This window comes from Oncorhynchus keta, chromosome 32 (assembly GCF_023373465.1).
Source record: "Oncorhynchus keta strain PuntledgeMale-10-30-2019 chromosome 32, Oket_V2, whole genome shotgun sequence".
NCBI lineage: Eukaryota > Metazoa > Chordata > Actinopteri > Salmoniformes > Salmonidae > Oncorhynchus > Oncorhynchus keta.
In genome coordinates, this window is record NC_068452.1 from 28,620,512 (window position 1) to 28,638,768 (window position 18,257).

At 44.9% G+C, this 18,257-nt stretch overlaps 2 protein-coding genes across 3 annotated transcripts; one reads left to right on the forward strand and one right to left on the reverse strand.

Annotated features, from left to right (window-relative positions):
* Positions 1 to 520: 520 nt before the first annotated feature.
* LOC118384627 (ATP-dependent RNA helicase DDX39A-like) lies at positions 521 to 6,747 on the forward strand. The gene is made up of 10 exons (XM_035771313.2): positions 521 to 685; positions 1,669 to 1,881; positions 2,122 to 2,249; positions 2,354 to 2,630; positions 2,898 to 3,016; positions 3,149 to 3,280; positions 3,389 to 3,498; positions 3,687 to 3,831; positions 3,990 to 4,137; positions 6,526 to 6,747. Exons 2-10 carry the CDS (start codon positions 1,674 to 1,676, stop codon positions 6,540 to 6,542), a joined length of 1,284 nt encoding a protein of 427 aa, XP_035627206.1. The 5' UTR covers positions 521 to 685; positions 1,669 to 1,673; the 3' UTR covers positions 6,543 to 6,747.
* A 1,250-nt stretch (positions 6,748 to 7,997) lies between these two features.
* Positions 7,998 to 15,525, reverse strand: LOC118384629 (CCN family member 1-like). 2 transcript variants are annotated; one of them, XM_035771315.2, is made up of 5 exons: positions 15,016 to 15,525; positions 12,934 to 13,147; positions 11,868 to 12,278; positions 11,324 to 11,502; positions 7,998 to 10,111 (listed from the first exon to the last, which is right to left on the reverse strand). In XM_035771315.2, exons 1-5 carry the CDS (start codon positions 15,022 to 15,024, stop codon positions 9,806 to 9,808), a joined length of 1,119 nt encoding a protein of 372 aa, XP_035627208.2. In that variant the 5' UTR covers positions 15,025 to 15,525; the 3' UTR covers positions 7,998 to 9,805. The 2 variants fall into 2 exon arrangements, with proteins under 2 accessions (XP_035627208.2, XP_035627207.2); XM_035771314.2 differs by lacking the exon at positions 15,016 to 15,525 and adding an exon at positions 14,183 to 14,414.
* Positions 15,526 to 18,257: the final 2,732 nt, after the last annotated feature.

Below are 18,257 nucleotides of genomic sequence, written 5' to 3' on the forward strand. Positions count from 1 at the left end.
AACGCAATCGAAAATGTTAATGAAAGACAACAGGCCGATTTAAGATTTGTAGACTTTGCCATTTGTCAAAGTTTTTTTTTTTAAACGTGGTCCTTCTGTAGCTCAGTTGGTAGAGCATGGCGTTTGTAACGCCAGGGTAGTGGGTTCAATCCCCGGGACCACCCATACGTAGAATGTATGCACACATGACTGTAAGTCGCTTTGGATAAAAGCGTCTGCTAAATGGCATATATTATTATTATTATATTATTGTTTAGAAGCAAAGGCGAATCGAGCTATTGCACACGCGCACTTCACAGAGTAGGCGTTCCCTAACGGAAATATGCAGATGCTAGAAGAGGCTAAAAGGATCTTGCTAGTTCGTGCTTGAGGCTCTGAGCTGTCCGATCAGGTCCATTGTCTACTGAGCGGCTTGGCTCTTGCCCACTATTTCCCATTGGAAACGACAGTCTGTGGGCTATCTTGGTTAGTTATAAAACATCTATCGTCACTGATGATTGACAGCTTGACTTGGCCAATCGTGATACGATTAAGAGGAGTTTCGTCAAACTGACACGTAAAACAAACCAATGATATTGCTGTATTTAGTGGAGGCGGAAGTTGTGGCCTGTTGTATAAACTGGGGCCTCCTCCATGTGGTTTTGAGGAGCATTTTTCTGAGGTTGAATTGTAACATCGTTGTAAGGTAAGACGGTAGCTAATATTGCTTATTTGTGTCCTTTTTTGGAATATTCTGGTTCTCGTAGTTGTATTAGGAATTACCAACAACCTTTGATGGTTTTCGGATAAGCATTATTTTGGCAAATTCATTGTAAGCAGTGTTTAGTTCTGAACAAGGCATCTGGGAATAACGAAGGCTATTTTGCTAGCTAGGCTAGGACTAACGTAAGCTAACCAAAACCGGTCCAAGTCGTGCAAAGCATTGGAGTTAGCCACGTGTGAATGAACATGTTGTGTAATTTGGACAATAGTCGGCTTAGTTCGACAGCTCGCTACATTGTTCGTTTTATTAGTTAACGTTAGCTACCAGAACTGCTAGTAATTTAGCTAACTAGGTTGGCGTGAGCTGTGTGCGGCAAAGGCAGTCGATTCATGACATTGTTTGCGTTACTATACGGATGTTACGTTACCAGCGATATCTCTGATTTTACTCGTAAACAAGCTACGGAGCTAGCCAATCTCAACCCTTGTTGACGGAACCTTTTAGTTTCTTACCATTTATTGCAAATTGCTTGCTTGCTAGCTAGCAACCATGGCCCCTGGTTTTGTTTGTAAAACATAATCGAGGTGTTTATTTTGCTGTTGAACGTGGCTAGTTTGCAACTAACGTTAGCCAACTACTTAACTTAACTGGATAGTAATGCCTTAGCTAGTTTGAGACGTTTCCTGCAACTGTCAACATTATGATGGTTTGGCGTTACTGAATGTTAACTTTATAGAGGGCTCTGATGTAGACTAACGTTACCAAAGAGTATTGCTTATTTCCATTGTAAGTAGTTAGTGGCGATAGTCTGTTAACCACTAAATCTCCTGATTTGAATACATCTCTTTATTTAAAACAAAAATATGGTCTGGGGGCAGGGGGGACAACAATCTTTAGTCAAAAGCAAATGGTGACAACTAGTGTGACCAGCCATTACCCCCCCCTTCTAAAAATTATTTCTGTAGTCAGAATGGCTGAGAATGACGCTGAGAATGAGCTGCTGGACTATGAAGAGGACGAGGAGCCCCAGGGAGCCCCAGAGACCACTGCCCCAGCAGGCAAGAAGGAGGTGAAGGGCTCCTATGTCTCCATCCACAGCTCTGGCTTCAGAGACTTCCTGCTCAAACCAGAGCTGCTCCGTGCGATTGTTGACTGTGGCTTTGAGCATCCGTCTGAAGGTGAGTGCAATGGGTGGATGAGTGCTGGGAGTGGCATAAATGGAGGCCATGAATTGCTGCACGGCATGTCTGGATACAATGGCGTGCATGTATAGGAGTATAGATGGCTGAGTCATTGGGTGTTGATGGACTTTCTTGTCAATTACAATGCATGTGTTCTCCAACGGGTGTTATGGTAAACGATGGCTTTTTTGTTTGGATAAAGATGGTGTACTGACCAAATGTCTCATTGTTTTCCAGTTCAACATGAGTGCATCCCTCAGGCCATCCTGGGAATGGACATCCTGTGCCAGGCTAAGTCTGGTATGGGCAAGACGGCAGTGTTTGTTCTTGCCACACTACAGCAGATCGAGCCTGTGGATGGACAGGTCAGTGTCTGCATTCTGCAAATGCCTCTGGAATATCAAGTTGCAAATATTTGTTATGCATAACCTGCAAGTGATCTATTAGCATCAAATACTCTTTCCTCTAGGTGTCAGTTCTTGTAATGTGCCACACACGAGAGCTGGCCTTCCAGATTAGCAAAGAGTACGAGCGCTTCTCCAAGTACATGCCCACAGTCAAGGCAGCTGTGTTCTTTGGGGGCCTGTCTATCAAGAAGGATGAGGATGTGCTGAAGAAGAACTGCCCTCACATTGTGGTGGGAACCCCTGGCCGAATCCTGGCCCTCATCCGCAACAAGACCCTCAACCTAAAGAACGTCAAGCACTTTGTCCTGGATGAATGTGACAAGATGCTGGAGCAGTTGGGTGAGTCATGCTTATTATTCCTGTCCTTTTTGGAAATGTTCCTTTTTAACTAAACTTCTAATTCAACCCATTTTTGTTATTCCCCCCTCTGAAGTATGAATTCTAGCAATTGCAATCTTAAATGTAATGCGTGAACAAGGGTTTACCCCTGTGGAAATCTGTTATAACATGTAGACTGAGCATAATGGATGTCTGGGTACTTGGCTGTTCTGAGGGGTAGTTTGAGACTTGGCTGTTTTATCCATGTTCCCATTTCTCTTGTTTCAGACATGAGGCGTGACGTACAGGACATCTTCAGGCTAACACCACATGAGAAGCAGTGCATGATGTTCAGCGCCACCCTCAGCAAGGAGATTCGGCCGGTCTGCCGCAAGTTCATGCAGGATGTGAGTGCAGGGGGTAGCACTGCCACTTCATGTGGTTATTGGACTCCAAATGCTGTTTTACAAACAACTGTCTTTGCATTGACTTCATAGAGATTTTTGTGGTTCTGAAGTGACATGCTCTGTCTCCTGTAGCCCATGGAGGTGTTTGTAGATGATGAAACCAAGCTGACGCTGCACGGTCTGCAGCAGTACTACTGCAAGCTGAAGGACAGCGAGAAGAACCGCAAGCTCTTTGACCTGCTTGATGTGCTGGAGTTCAACCAGGTAAACCAACACGAATTGTATCATTTTTATCCCTGTAAGGAGTTGTATTTGTGCTGTTTCCTTGTGAATGTTTGTTATAGTTCTGTAATGTCACCTGTGTACCTCTAGGTGGTGATCTTTGTCAAGTCAGTGCAGCGCTGTGTGGCGCTTTCTCAGCTACTGGTGGAACAGAACTTCCCTGCCATTGCCATCCACAGGGGCATGGCTCAGGAGGAGAGGTCTGTCTCTGTTGCTTACATGCACGCCTTTCTCTCACAAATCTCAAATTAAATTGAGCTCCAAATGCTGACTTTTTATGTAGCTAAAAGCCTCATTTAACTCAACACAGTTTCCTTCAAAGGGTAGCCTCTACATCTAGTAATACCTATAGCAGCTGTGTTAATCCTCTCTGGCTGTCTATCCCCAGGCTGTCCCGGTACCAGCAGTTCAAGGACTTCCAAAGGCGGATCTTGGTGGCCACCAACCTGTTTGGCCGAGGGATGGATATCGAGCGGGTCAATATTGTCTTCAATTACGACATGCCTGAGGACTCCGACACATACTTACACAGGGTGAGTCACATAACTGATGGTGCCTCAAACACTTGTCTTCTGGTAGTGAATGGTATTTCCAAATACCTATTTCGATGATTGCATCTGACTAGTTCATCAACTTGTCATTGGACTCATATTTTGAGTTGTCACTCCCATCTGACACTCTTGCCCCTCAGGTGGCCCGTGCTGGGCGGTTTGGAACCAAGGGTCTGGCTGTGACCTTTGTGTCAGACGAGACAGATGCCAAGACTTTGAATGACGTGCAGGACCGCTTTGAGGTCAATGTGGCTGAGCTGCCAGAAGAGATCGACATTTCCACTTACAGTAAGGCTCTCTCTATCCTTATACTTGCATCCTCCCACGGAGGTTTCTCCATTCAAACTGACATTACTTGTTATTCTTATAAGATGAGTCATAGTTATGTCTTTCTGTCACTGTCTGCTGGTGATTGTTTAATTCAATGTTAAAAGGGAGTGAATGTAGTGAAGAGGGTCTAAAATAGACTTGGCTATCATAACAAACGTCAATGTGTCTGGGGTATGCAACATCTGTTAATCATTAGTACTCTAATGCTGGTCCTGTAGTGTCAGGGGGATATAGTCAGCTCATTGAAACCCCCAAAGATAATTGCCTGGTATAATAACTCACTGAGTAATTAATGGTGGTGACTAGAGAGAATTGGACTGCCACTTAGGGCTGACCTCCACAAAAATCTTTGCCGCTCAAGTCATCTGTTCTTTGGTCGATTATATATTTATTTTTGAATTTACCCACCTTTTTCTCCCCAATTTTGTAGTATCCAATTGTTAGTAGTTCCTATCTTGTCTCATCGCTACAACTCCCGTACGGGCTCGGGAGAGACTAAGTTCGAAAGCCATGCATCCTCTGAAACACAACACAACCAAGGCGCACTGCTTCTTAACACCGCGCGCATCCAACCCGGGAGCCAGCCACACCAATGTGTCGGAGGAAACACCGTGCACCTGGCGACCTGGTTAGTGCGTACTTTGCCCGGCCCTCCACAATTGTGCGTAGCCCCATGGACCTCCCAGTTGCGGCCGGCTGCGACAGAGCCTGGTCTCTGGTGGCACAGCTAGCACTGCGATGGAGTGCCTTAGACCACTGCACCACCCGGGAGGCCCTGTTGGTCGATATTTTAGTTTTTCCCATTTTTTCCCCCTTTCCAAATAGCTTATCTGATGCTTTAAGCCAGGGGTGTCACTCATTCCTTGGAGGGCCTAGTGTCTGCTGGGTTTTGGTTTCACCTTTCAATTAAGACCTTAACAACCAGGTGTGGAGTTCCTTACTAAACAGTGACCTTGATTGATGAATTCGGTCCAAGGGAGGAGAAGTGTCTGACGCGTGCTTTAAGCACACATTTTGAAGAAATATCAAATCAAAGTTTATTTGTCACGTGCGCCAAATACAACAGGTGTGAGCCAGTGATCCAGTACCTGACCATCATAGATTCTGCCGTTATGCTGCTGAAGTTGCCACTAATATGTTACACCAGGGGTTGGCTACTTTTTTTTCATGTGGAATGCCAATTTAGTCCATTTCTACCGATTTTGTGTGCCAGTTGAGTGTTTCATATGCACTTTTTTTTATGGAATAGTGGTAATAAATTATATACAAATATAAGTCTTCTATTGCCAACTATGTAAAAAAAAAAAGCCAACAAATTATCACTATTTTATAAATATCCTATAAATCATATTGGCTATGCATGGCCTGTCTGCAACAAACTCAAAACATTATCAATTGGGTCCAGCACAATGCGGGCGCTAGCAAACTTGTAACATGATATATAAAATATTCTGGGCCCCTGTTTTGCTTCACCAGTGAGCTCTGAACAGAAGCCACTGTAGGCTATTTGCGAAAGAGATAAGTAATCAGGAAGGCTAATTTTTGCCATTTCCACTAGATCAGAGCATGATAATTTTCTCTTTCACTCAGTAGTTTAACTACATTGTGTAACTAGTCATTCTCAATGTATGTTAAGACTGTTTACTTGCTGTTTGAGGTGACAAGTTACTTTTAAAGCTCCAAGTCATTAGTGGTGAGTTACGCCAATCAGAAATGCAATCGTATCTCCAAATGGGCTGGTTTTTAAGTCTACATTTGCAAGCAGGCCAGGTAGCCTTATGCCTACTTCTATAATCCACATTGACAGGAGTGCTTTAAACAACAGACAATTACTAAATTGACAACTAGTAAATGGAATTAAATACATCTAAAGTTGTTTCTCACAAGTGTAGCCTAGGTTGTGCGCACTGACAATGAGAACAAGACTGTAATAGTAAATACATTAACAGAAATTATGGTAAACATTGTAGATTAGAAATTGTGAATCAACTGGAAATGTACTACTTGTGATGGGGAATTGATAGACACTAACAAAGGGCAAATGATTAACACAATGAATTGGCGGGAAAGTGCGTTCTGTGCTGCTTCGCCACAATCCCCTTGGACTGTGCCATCTCTGTGGCCTCCGGTGGATTAGTCCACTGAGACATGCATGAATCACAGGTTTCTTATGTGCCATAAAGACAAATGTGGGTTCAGCCCTGAACTGGGTAGGTCTTAGTGAATGGAGACCCCGTACATATTAACCTGTGTGAAAAGCTGGAATGCCCAGTTGTTTGATTATGGAGATGGTCTTCAGAACAGTGTCTCTTCTCTCATTCTTCACCCACCACTTTTTCTTTCTAGTTGAGCAGTCCAGATGAGTCCTCCATCCCTGAAGTGTCCCCTAACCCTGAATCTCTGTCCTCTGTTTGGATGAAAAACCCTCCTCGCTGTTTTATTTTAAAGCTCTGTTCCTTGACTGTTTACCATACGTTTTTTTTATTTGAATGTATCATTGGGGGTTGTCTGGTTTTAAACTTGTGTTGTGGTTTGGTCAATGAAATTAAAACTTTTTATAAAATTCCAGTTCCTGGTCTAATTTTGAGATGACATGTTACTTACAATGATGTGCACATTATGCAAATCTTCAAGTTACTTTTTTTTTTTTTGCTAGTTAAATAGGACCATTAATTCCCCATTCAGATTGCTTTATTGATTGCATGCAAGTTTACAAAACGTTGGGCCTTTATACGCATCTATCAAATAAAACCTATTAATTCTAATTGGCCACATCCCTGTATAGTAAGTGGTACAACCATATTTCCCCAGCTAGTTTTAATGACACAGGGTTGTGACTAAAGGGAGTCTAGCCATTGATCATGCCACGATTTCATTACATAAATCATTGGACGACGGTGTCTTGTTTAGAGCCCTGACTGTCTGAACAGTAACACGCATTGCTTGCGGTATGGTTTTGGAAGCATAACCTTAAATATCAGCCAAATTATTTTCCAAAACAAAGGTTAAATATATACTTATTTTTAATGCGGTGTGGTGGGAACGCTAACCCTATCTCCATGTTAGTTTGTTTACGGGCAATTGACAGAGGTGAGTAACTGCGGATTATCTAGCGTTTTCCCGACCTTTTGGAACAGTAGCTTTGACAGAGGCACCCATACATAGCTGTGTAGATCTGTGAATTCGATTAAGACGAGTTTACTTTCTCGATGGTGAAAGATGAGGGCCATATGTTTCGCAAGCAATCCGACGTTTCTAACCGGTAAAATGCCACGTCGGGATTGTAGTTCATATGACCCAGTCATGGGCGACGCTGAGAACTATAGGGAGAAGGCAGAAAGAATGCCGACAGCTAGGAGTGCAGGCGTGACATTTGTAGCGGTTTAGAAAAGTATTTTAGCTAACCCATTTCCCAACCTGCCACAAGTCACTTCCGGTTGTATCTGTACTCTACTAGTCAGATTTTTTAATGGGTGCACTTGTTTTGTTAGGTAATACATTAACATCCAGGGTGTTCGTGAAACGTACTTTTTTCTTCAAATGCAGCATGAACTCAGCCAGTAAATCAAAGTTAGGACAAAACCAGATATTTGTGCAATAAAGCATAGAGATTAAGTGACTGTGCTGTGCCCACATCACAGAACCCCGACTTGCTCAGTGCTAGCTGTACATGGACTGGTTATATGTTAACTCAAATGGATTGGCATGCGTGTGGCAAATTTAAAGGTTGCATATATGGCTGCTCCATAGTGTCCAGTTATAAAACCAAAGACTTCTAAAATCACAATCTACATAGGTAAGTGGTTAGACACTGCCAGCAATCATAACGTCCATTTTTATTTTACAAAGTCAATCACCTAACAGGCTGTGTGCGGCAACTATGAAAGCCTGTCCCAACCTAGAAGTTGTACAAAAAGTTGAATCATAGAAAAATACAAATCAACACTTATACAAGGCAGGTTAAAAATCTCATGGACTACAATGTAATATGGGCTTCAATACTTGAATCCTCTAATACTTTTCATAGACGGAAAAGCATGTGAATTGCGTCTTTAATCCGAGTGGTATATCTCAGACTAAAGTCATGAACAAGGTGCATTAATTATCAACCCATCCTAATAGGGGAGAATTTGGCAATTCTAGAGGTCCATGTCTCACCAATACAGAATCTTAACCTCCAACTTCAGACAACTGTTATGCTAATCTCTTCGAGGTGCTATAACAGACTGATGCATGTCCATGCAAAGGCGGAAATTTCTAACCGCTGTGGTGCTGATCCCTTTGTGTCCTCATGTCTGCTTCAGTCTAATGAGCATGATGTTATCGTCGACATGTCAACCTTCAATGGCAGAGAGCAGATTTATACGCCACAAACATAAAGCAACATGAGTAACAGTTTAGTGGAGTATTGTGGATCAGTTGCTAGATTAAAGGCCAGATTGAGTCTGAAACGGTCCCGCCCGCTAGTTACAAATTATATGTTTACTTCATATGCAGGCATTTTTATTTTTATAACAAACCAGAGGGTGGCTGAGGTTCTTTCTACCCCTCAGTCAGGATTGTAATTTGCTTCAAATCAGCAACACGACTTCTCAATGCCAGAATCCGAGGCTTGTTCCGCTGGCGCTACGTTAAATGTCTCACTGTTTCAGGGCTGAGTAAGAAATGGAGACTGGTCCAACTGTGTAATAATGACTTATCACACACACAGACAAAGGTTCTGCACCAGTCTGTCTCTAACCATAACATCTCTCCTTGGGTAGTTGTCTTCGTCCACTATTGCTCAGGTAATGTGGCTGTTTGATTAGTGAACACTGGTGAGACAAGGGGTCAAGTCCCAGACTTCCTGGAACTCCCCTCTCTCTGCTGACAGATCTCAGCTGTTTTATCATCTCTCTCAGGGTCCTCCGGTCATGCCGCTCCAAACATAGCAGCATCTCTTCTCTCATTGGCAACCACTGTCATCTCTGTCACAATAAATATTACAAATACAAATGTCCCTTCCAGAGCATTCTGTGGAGGCTCCATCTTCTGTCCCACAAAAACTTTGTCTTTTAGTGTCTAAATAGCAGGTATTGGAAATCTACAGGATAAGTCATTCTGTTTTTTTGCTTGTCTGATTCTCCTTCCACTCAAACCAGACCTGCTTGCCATTGACAGGCCTACCCTATGCTGGCAGTCACCATGAAATGTAACACCTTACCATCCCAAGTCCACAAGTCTACTGGGTGTGTGCAGCAGCTGTGTTGGAGTCTGCATTGGGTGTGTCCCACCTTTCTCCATCGTCCCCACAGTGCGGGTTCAGTCCCGGAGTACAGGAGTGACAAAATGGTGGCCGGACAAATCCATGTTTGTCAAGTTACACATTTTGGTGATTCCGGTTGATGAACCACAATGGACCGGGTGTCTACTCTAAGGCCGACACTAGTCACTAATCTCTGTCCAGAATGCATATCAACCAATCAAATTCCTTCACCCAGGCCTCCCAAAACATGCTCCAGGAGGGTGGTGGGGGATCTTTGCATCTGGCTAATGTCTACTCAAAGATACTCTTAGGACTACTTCTCTATCGGGCTTGGCTGGGGGGTAAAGTGATGGGGAGCGAGTGAGGGATTTGAAGGGGACGTTAGTCTGTGAACTTGTGTGTGTCTCCGTAGAGCCACTGCTGGGGCGGGAGGGCAGCCTCGTTCAGATGACTGCACTTATCACTGCACTTGCAGGACTGCACGAACATGACGGAGTGGTCGAAGCGCTCACCATCAGGGCAGGCAAAGGTCACGGAGGCGGTGCGTGTGTGTCGGGGCGAGCAGCAGCGGCTGTCCACACATACGCCGCAGTAGTTGGGCCGGTAGAGACGCGTGCTGCGGCAGCCAGCATAGGACAGACGCAGGGGCTCTGGGGCCTTGTGGGTATGGGAGCACTTCCTCCCTTTCTGTAGAGAAGAGGAAGAGCCTGGGTTAGTCACAATCCCAGTGTACAATCCCAGTGAACCACAACTGCAGTTATTATGCTGGCACAAGGAAAGTTCAAAACAACAAGACCAGGGCTAGAGAGGGGCATGGTGATAGTATGGGTGGGTGGGCATCCAACACCAACAGTTATGAGGTAGCATGGTGTCACATTAATGCCCCAACAACTCTCAAAACACAGAGAGAACATTAAGAGAGGTGCTTAACAGCCAGACTCATCAGTGAATCACTGCTCTGGTGAGATGTAGTGGGGGAGAGCGTTTAAGGGTGTTGCATGAAACGGGAGAAAGTGAGGGAATGGGAGAATAGAGAGCGCGTTGCGTCATACACACAAGGGTCTATTATCACCTCACAGAGACCTGGGCAGAGTGGGAGAGGCTGGTAGCATGGTGGATGTGGCTACATGTTAGCTCCCACAGAACTCAAGGATATGAGTCTCTACATTCCACTGTCACAACTATTTAGTGCCTTGTACTGTTGGTCTATAGGTCTTATAAGGTCTTATAATGCTTTTTCCATTCACAGTTCAGTTGAACTTGTTCCACAAGCAACAGTACTGTGAATAGAGTGGGCTCAGACCCACACTGGGGGAGCTTGCCAGAGGGAGGGGCACTTAATACAATGATATTAATATGGATGTGACCTCGTGGGCACACCCCTGTCCACACAGTCTCTTAGGGTTTAGACTGGGATATAGGCATTGACATGTACCTACAATATATGAAGAACGGGGGACTATTAAATGGTTGCCACACCAAAATGGTGACCGCTGCAATTCCTTCCTTAATGGTGGGCTCTACTTCCTGAATTAGACTCGGTTTCAATTCTCCTCATTAGGAAATGCGACTGAGAATGAGATTTGGGTCATGGAGGAGTGCTTTGATGTGGGTGTGTGTGTGTGTGTAAGAATGTGGGAAGCGTTTGTACTTTCACTCTACCAAAAACAGTACACAGACACTCACTCTTCTAGCCAAAGGGTTCCCATCCATTTTTACTCCAGGGCCCCCTTTTTCACGTAAAAAAAAGTCAGCCCCCCGGGAGTAAATGTTTGACTAATATCAATTCCACATAGGCTGTTTACTACAAGAGAGGTTGTTTCTTGCCTTCAGTTGCTCTTTATGGTTTCTAGACCCTTTACACACACACACACACACACACACACACACACACTTTACCTTGACTGGGATGGACATGGAGCTGCAGGGCCGGATGTTGCACAGACGCGTCTCCTTCACTAGCTTACACTGGGCGTTGTCATTGGTGACACGAGAGGACACGGCCATCCCACAGCTGCGTGAGCATTGGGACCAGCTCGTGGTCTGGACCACACACTTCCCTCCAAACTGCCTCCATGCTGGACGGAAGGAGAGAGTGGGGGAGAGAGGACCAGAGGGAGAGGCAGAGAGAGATGTAAGCACACTGGCCTCATTCACAGAACAGGCAACACTGACGCATAGAGGGTGATTACAGAGAAGGAAAAGCTGGACGACAGAGGTATATGCTGTGAGAGAGTGGTGTGTGTGCCTCTGATGCACAAGTAGTGGAAAACATGGCGCACTCAAAACACTGACACGCACACAAACAGGGAGATGCAGGGGAAAGGCTAGGAGTGCACAGTGGGTCTGTTTGTGAGTCGGGGGCTAAAACACAAACATGGCGTTTTACTGCAGGGAGGAAACAGACGGCGCTATAAGGCAACATCACGGCACCCTCTCTTACCCGCCAGGTGCTTGTGCCCGCGCAGCTTGTCCCACGTCTTCTCTACCTCCACCAGCTCGTTTCCCATGGTATCCTTGGGTTTGTAGTGGTATGGTTTGTAGGGGTAGGCAGGGTAGGGCATGAAGGGGAGGGGGAAAGGCAGGTAGGCTGGAGGCAGTGGCTGCCGTTGTACTGGGGGTACAACGGATGAGCCCTTGTGGCAGTCAATACTGAGACAGCACTGCCCAGGCACCTTGACCAGGCGCGGGGCAGGGCAGGATGGCGAAGCCAGGGGCACGTGGCTGGGACACAGGGGCACGCAGCCCACCGCCCCATCAATGCACGTACAGTGGTGCTTGCAGCCAGCCTGGAAATTCTCCCCGTTCTGGTAGATCCGTCCGCTGTATTCGCAGGGGCGACCCTCGAGCTTCGCTGTTAGGGGAGACAGAAAAAAAAGGATAGACTTAATGTCTGTTTGTAGAAGGATCTGAGGTATCACTAGCCTATGGCCATGCCTTTGGTTGTATTGCTTAAAACACAAGGACTTCAAGTTGAGTGAGGTAATAAACAAAGTGGAGGAGAGGGACAACAACAGAGACAAAAGGAATAGAGAGAGAATGGGCACATCAACAAGAAAGGTCCAGAACTAATTGTGTATGAGAAGTAGGAAGTGAAATGACAGTAGAGGAGGCAGACACTCTATCCCTAGTTTATAAAGGAGCCTCTATTCTTAGTCCAGAGAGGAATTTTGACTTGTTTACGATGTCAGTCCCTTTGCGGGACTTCCATACAACACCCCCCAAATACCCCTCTTTATATAGACCCCCCCTCCCCTCCCCCACACACATAAAAATATCCCTGTGTGTGTGCGCATGCGGCAAGACACAGAGCTAGATAAATACATTCTGCCCCCTGCTCTCAGCAGTGTGGCTCAGGAAGATGCTCTCTCTTCTAAACATGGCACCAGTTTCAAACCCCAGATCCATTTCAAAGACGACCAACATTCACTTTTCATTGAATCCATACAACCCCATGCTAAACCCAACCCTCATGAACCCTGACAACCCCATTTGTATTCTCTACATACCCCTGCAGATGCCATGAGTGTGGCCCACGTCATTGCCATAGTTACACTCCAGCCCCTTGTGGTGGTCACAGGGGTGTGAGTCGTGACAGTTCTGGTTGAGCTGGGCAGCACACACCTTACAGCAGCCACAACCGTCAGGTACAGAGCTGACCCCCGGGGGACAGGAGGGGGGGCCAGTCGGGCACTCACACATCACAGGGCAGCCAGCACTCACCTACAGGAGGCAGGTTGGAGAGAATGGTGCAATACAGAGGATTGAAAAAATATTTCAATGAGGGCCGTTCATAGCCTAAACATTAATAGAATGAGAAACTGTTTGTTTCAAGTGGTCAGGCTACACAGAGCACAGAAGATCTTCAAAGTGTGGTTGGCTTAAATATTCACTAAATACCCAGCAGCACTAACCCCCTGGGACACTTTCTCACTTTCTGTCGCGGTCACCTTCCTCTTAGCAAGGATGAAAGAGAAATTCAATGCGACCCCCTCCCTGAGTCCCAACACCACAGCCCCCCATAACCCTGATAAAGGATGATAAAGGTTTTGGGTCTGCCTGTCTACAGCCTGTCTACAGGATAAGACTATCCAAGGTATCCCTCTGCTGCCATGCCATCCTGGGCCAGGGGGATTGAGTGGTGGGGCCTAAATTGTTTCCACACAGCAGGTTCCATCTATTTCCAGACCTGAATGTGTCACTTGTCATCTCGGTTTGGGAGCCCTAATTGGATTCTTGTGTACCACTGGGGTTTAAAGGGCAGTCGTGGTCCAATATTCCAATGATATTCAGGAACCCAGGTAAAACATGAGCACTGGTGTCAGGTTAACATCATCTGTCATGTCATGCATTCGATTCAGATAACTACACTGTTTCTTTCTGTCTCTATCTTAGTGTATAGAAGACACTGTGGTCAACATCACTTTCATTACAGAGTACAGTACCCTACTTTTTTTCTGGAAACAGATTTTAGTAGTGGGGTGTCCCCATCTGGCCATACATGTTCACTGTAAAAGGTAAAACGACAGCATTTTCTCAACTGTAACATCAAATTCACAGTGCCTTCACATTAACGCAATATTCAGAGACGCAAAGGTATTTCTTATTACGCCGAAGACAGAGGACCAGTACGCTTGTCGGTGGTGCTGTCTGTTGACAACCCACCACTGTGCTGACAGGAGACGTGAACTTCTATTTACAATGTTTACACAAGCTTGGCTGAGGCCAAAATAGTACAAAAACATTTCATACACTTACCAAGGCAATAGTCGTCATTTGAAATAGAACAGGCAATATTAACGTCCTCATGTTGTCAAATGACAATTGAATTAAAAAAAATATATATATATATATATATAACTACTGTTACAAGAATATAATTGTTGCTTTAGTCCACGAACAAAGCCCCACAACGGGAACTGTCAAACAAGGCGCAGTAAATCCAAAATTAATGTGCAGTGTTCTTCATAGAATATCAACACCTGCACATTTCAATCGATTCTTTTTTGTAGCTCCGTTATATATTGCCCCCGTCCTTTTGTTGCAGCTCCGCCTACCACAGTCGGTCTAGCCAATTAAGAGGCGGGCATGAGGCCAGGGTATTCCAAACGGCGAGGAGGGGTTTGAGGCGTGGCCAACTATGAATGCGTTCATTCATAAAAAATCGGAATTACTGCATTCCAAAGATGACCTGGCGTTTGGTGTTTATTTATTTATGTTTGAATTAAAATAATATTATTGATGCTTTTAAGTTGTTTTTACACGCATACCTCTGTCCAGCTGCTGTTTTGTGAATGGCAAGATAAATATACTCAGATGGCTAGTGTGTGCTACATTAATACTGGAACAGCCATAGAAAACAGTTAGGAATTTGGTCCCCTTCTTTATAGAAATACTTGACGAGGAGAGCGAGACGGATAAAGTATACATATAGATGAGCGTGTAGACGTTTCAGTGGAATTAGCTCTGATATACCAAAATATTGCACAACTCTACAAAGGTGATGGTGAAAATGATAGCAATAACAACCCCTTTCAATCCATCACTCTCTCCTCCTTCCATATCCTGTCTGTCGTCAACATCCATCTTACCTTCCTCATAGGTTCCCATGGTGCCCCTCTAGGTGGCCTTCATTCGTCGCTCTCTCTTCCTCTCACAGACATTTATTGAAGGGAGTGTGCTAAAGGTCCAGTGGTGGTGAGTCCAGACCAAAGCAGAGCGGAACGGAGGTGAGAACAGTCGGGCTAATCCAGGGCTCGCTCCCATGGACACAGACACAGGAAGCTCTCGGGTTTACCTGAGCTGGAACACACTTTGACCCATTAAACCCCTACAACTCATCCAGAACGCCGCAGCCCGTCTGGTGTTCAACCTTCCCAAGTTCTCTCACGTCACCCCGCTCCTCCGCTCTCTCCACTGGCTTCCAGTTGAAGCTCGCATCCGCTACAAGACCATGGTGCTCGCCTACGGAGCTGTGAGGGGAACGGCACCTCAGTACCTCCAGGCCCTGATCAGGCCCTACACCCAAACAAGGGCACTGCGTTCATCCACCTCTGGCCTGCTCGCCTCCCTACCACTGAGGAAGTACAGTTCCCGCTCAGCCCAGTCAAAACTGTTCGCTGCTCTGGCCCCCAATGGTGGAACAAACTCCCTCACGACGCCAGGACAGCGGAGTCAATCACCACCTTCCGGAGACACCTGAAACCCCACCTCTTCAAGGAATACCTAGGATAGGGTAAGTAAGGGTAAGTAATCCTTCTCACCCCCCAACAAGAGTTAGATGCAAGTGGCTGTTCCACTGGTTGTCATAGGTGTTTGCATCAATTTGTAAGTCGCTCTGGATAAGAGCGTCTGCTAAATGACTTAAATGTAAATGTAAATGTAATAGTGTGCCCCGTTACACACTGATACTGTGTTAGAGGTAGACACATACCACAATCTACTGACACACTGTTAAATTGTACAGCAATCATGCAAACAGACAGTACCAGTCAAAAGTTTGGACACACCCACTCATTCAAAGATTTTTCTTTATTTTTTACTATTTTATACATTGTAGAATAATAGTGAAGACATGAAAATTATTAAATAAAACATGGAATCATGTAGTAACCAAACAAGTGTTCAATCAAAATATATTTGAGATTCTTTGAGGAAGCCACCCTTTGCCTTGATAACAGCTTTGCACACTATTGGCATTCTCTCAACCAGCTTCATGAGGTAGTCACCTGGAATGCATTTAAATTAACAGGTGTGCCTTGTTAAAAGTTATTTTGTGGAATTTATTTTCTTAATGCGTTTGAGCCAATCAGTTGTGTTGTGACAATGCAGGGGTGGTAAACAGACCATGTCCATATTATGGCAAGAACGGCTCAAATAAGCAAAGAGAAACAACAGTCTATCATTACTTTAAGACAGGAAGTTCAGTCAATCTGGAAAATGTCAAGAACTTTGAATGTTTTTCCAAATGCATTCACAAAAACCATCAAGCGCTATGATGAAACTGGCTCTCATGAGGACCGCCACAGGAAAGGAAGACCCAGAGTTGCGAGTTGTCTATGCTCTAATGGATAAGTTCATTAGAGTTAACTGCACCTCAGATTGCAACCCAAATAAATGCTTCACAGAGTACAAGTAACAGACACATCTCAGCATTTACTGTTCAGAGGAGACTGCATGAATCAGGCCTTCATGATCGAATTGCTGTAAAGAAGCAGCTACTAAAGGACACCAATTAGTAGAAGAGACTTGCTTAGGCCAAGAAACACAAGCAATGGACATTAGCCCGGTGGAAATCTGTCCTTTGGTCTGAGAAGTCCAAATTTGAGATTTTTTTGGTTCCAACCGCCATGTGTTTGTGAGACGCAGGGTAGGTGAACGGATGATCTCTGCATGTGTGGTTCCCACACCACATGGAGGACGTGTGATGGTGTGGGAGTGCTTTGCTGATGACACTGTCAGTGATTTATTTAGAATTCAAGGCACACTTAACCAGCATGGCTTCCACAACATTCTGCAGCAATACGCCAGCCCATCTGGTTTGCGCTTAGTGGTACTCTCATTTGTTTTTCAACAGGACAATGACCCAAAACACACCTCCAGGCTGTGTAAGGGCTATTTGACCAATAAGGAGAGTGATGGAGTGTTGCATCAGATGACCTGGCCTCCACAATCACCTGACCTCAACCTAATTGAGATGGTTTGGGAGCAGTTGTACTGTAGAGTGAAGGAAAAACAGCCAACAAGTGCTCAGCATATGAGGGAACTCTTTCAAGACTGTTGGAAAAGCATTCCTCATAAAGCTGTGAGAATGCCAAGAGTGTGCCAAGAGTGTGCAAAGCTGTCATCAAGAAAAGGGGTGGCTACTTTGAAGAATATAAATATATTTAGATTTGTTTAACACTTTTTTAGTTACTACACGAATCCATGTGTGTTATTACATAGTTTTTGTCTTCAAAAAATAAAGAAAAACCCTTCAATGAGTAGGTGTGTCCAAACTTTTAACTGGTACTGTACACTGACACGAACTGTAACGACAAAGTGTGCCGCATGAAGACACGCAGACTGTACACACATACACACACTCCTTTATCCTCTTCCCACTCAATCCATCTCTGTCTCTTCCTGACTGTGTAATGAGGTGATGTAATTGGTCACGGTAAGAAGATCCTCAACCAGCGAGAGAAAATGAAGGGCTAAGTAATAGATGGACACACTCACATCCGTGTTGTTGTTTTCATATTTCCTCAAAGCTTAGGTTACCATGACTCATCAAAGGACATGTCCTTTCCACTGTAGTCTGAACTGGTCCCACCCAACGCACACGTACACTTTCCAATATATAACACCAACAGAAAACACACACACACACACACACACTTCTCTCTCTCTCTCTCTAAGATGGATATCCACGCATAGACATTGCAAATATTCAATGACCTTTCTGCTGACCTTTGCATTCTATGTTCACAGCAAACGTCAACTGGTAATAGCTAAAGTGACACTGGTTTGTTTTCAGATCTTTGACTACTTCAGTGGAAATCCTCCCCGTTTATGATAAAATGGAATTCATGGCGGTAAGCGGGAAGGTAAAGGGGGAGGGGAAGGAGCGGGAAAAAGGTGGGCGTTGGCAGCTGAGGGGAGGACGGCTTATAATAATGGCTGGAACGGAGCGAATGGAATGGAAAGGGAAAAGGGGGTACTTAGTCAGTTCCGCATTTAATCCAACCCCACTGAATCAGAGAGGTGACGGCATCAAACCACGCGTTTAAAGTATTTCATACCATTCAAATCATCCTCCATAATTAAGGTGCCACAAACCTTCTGTGGTGGA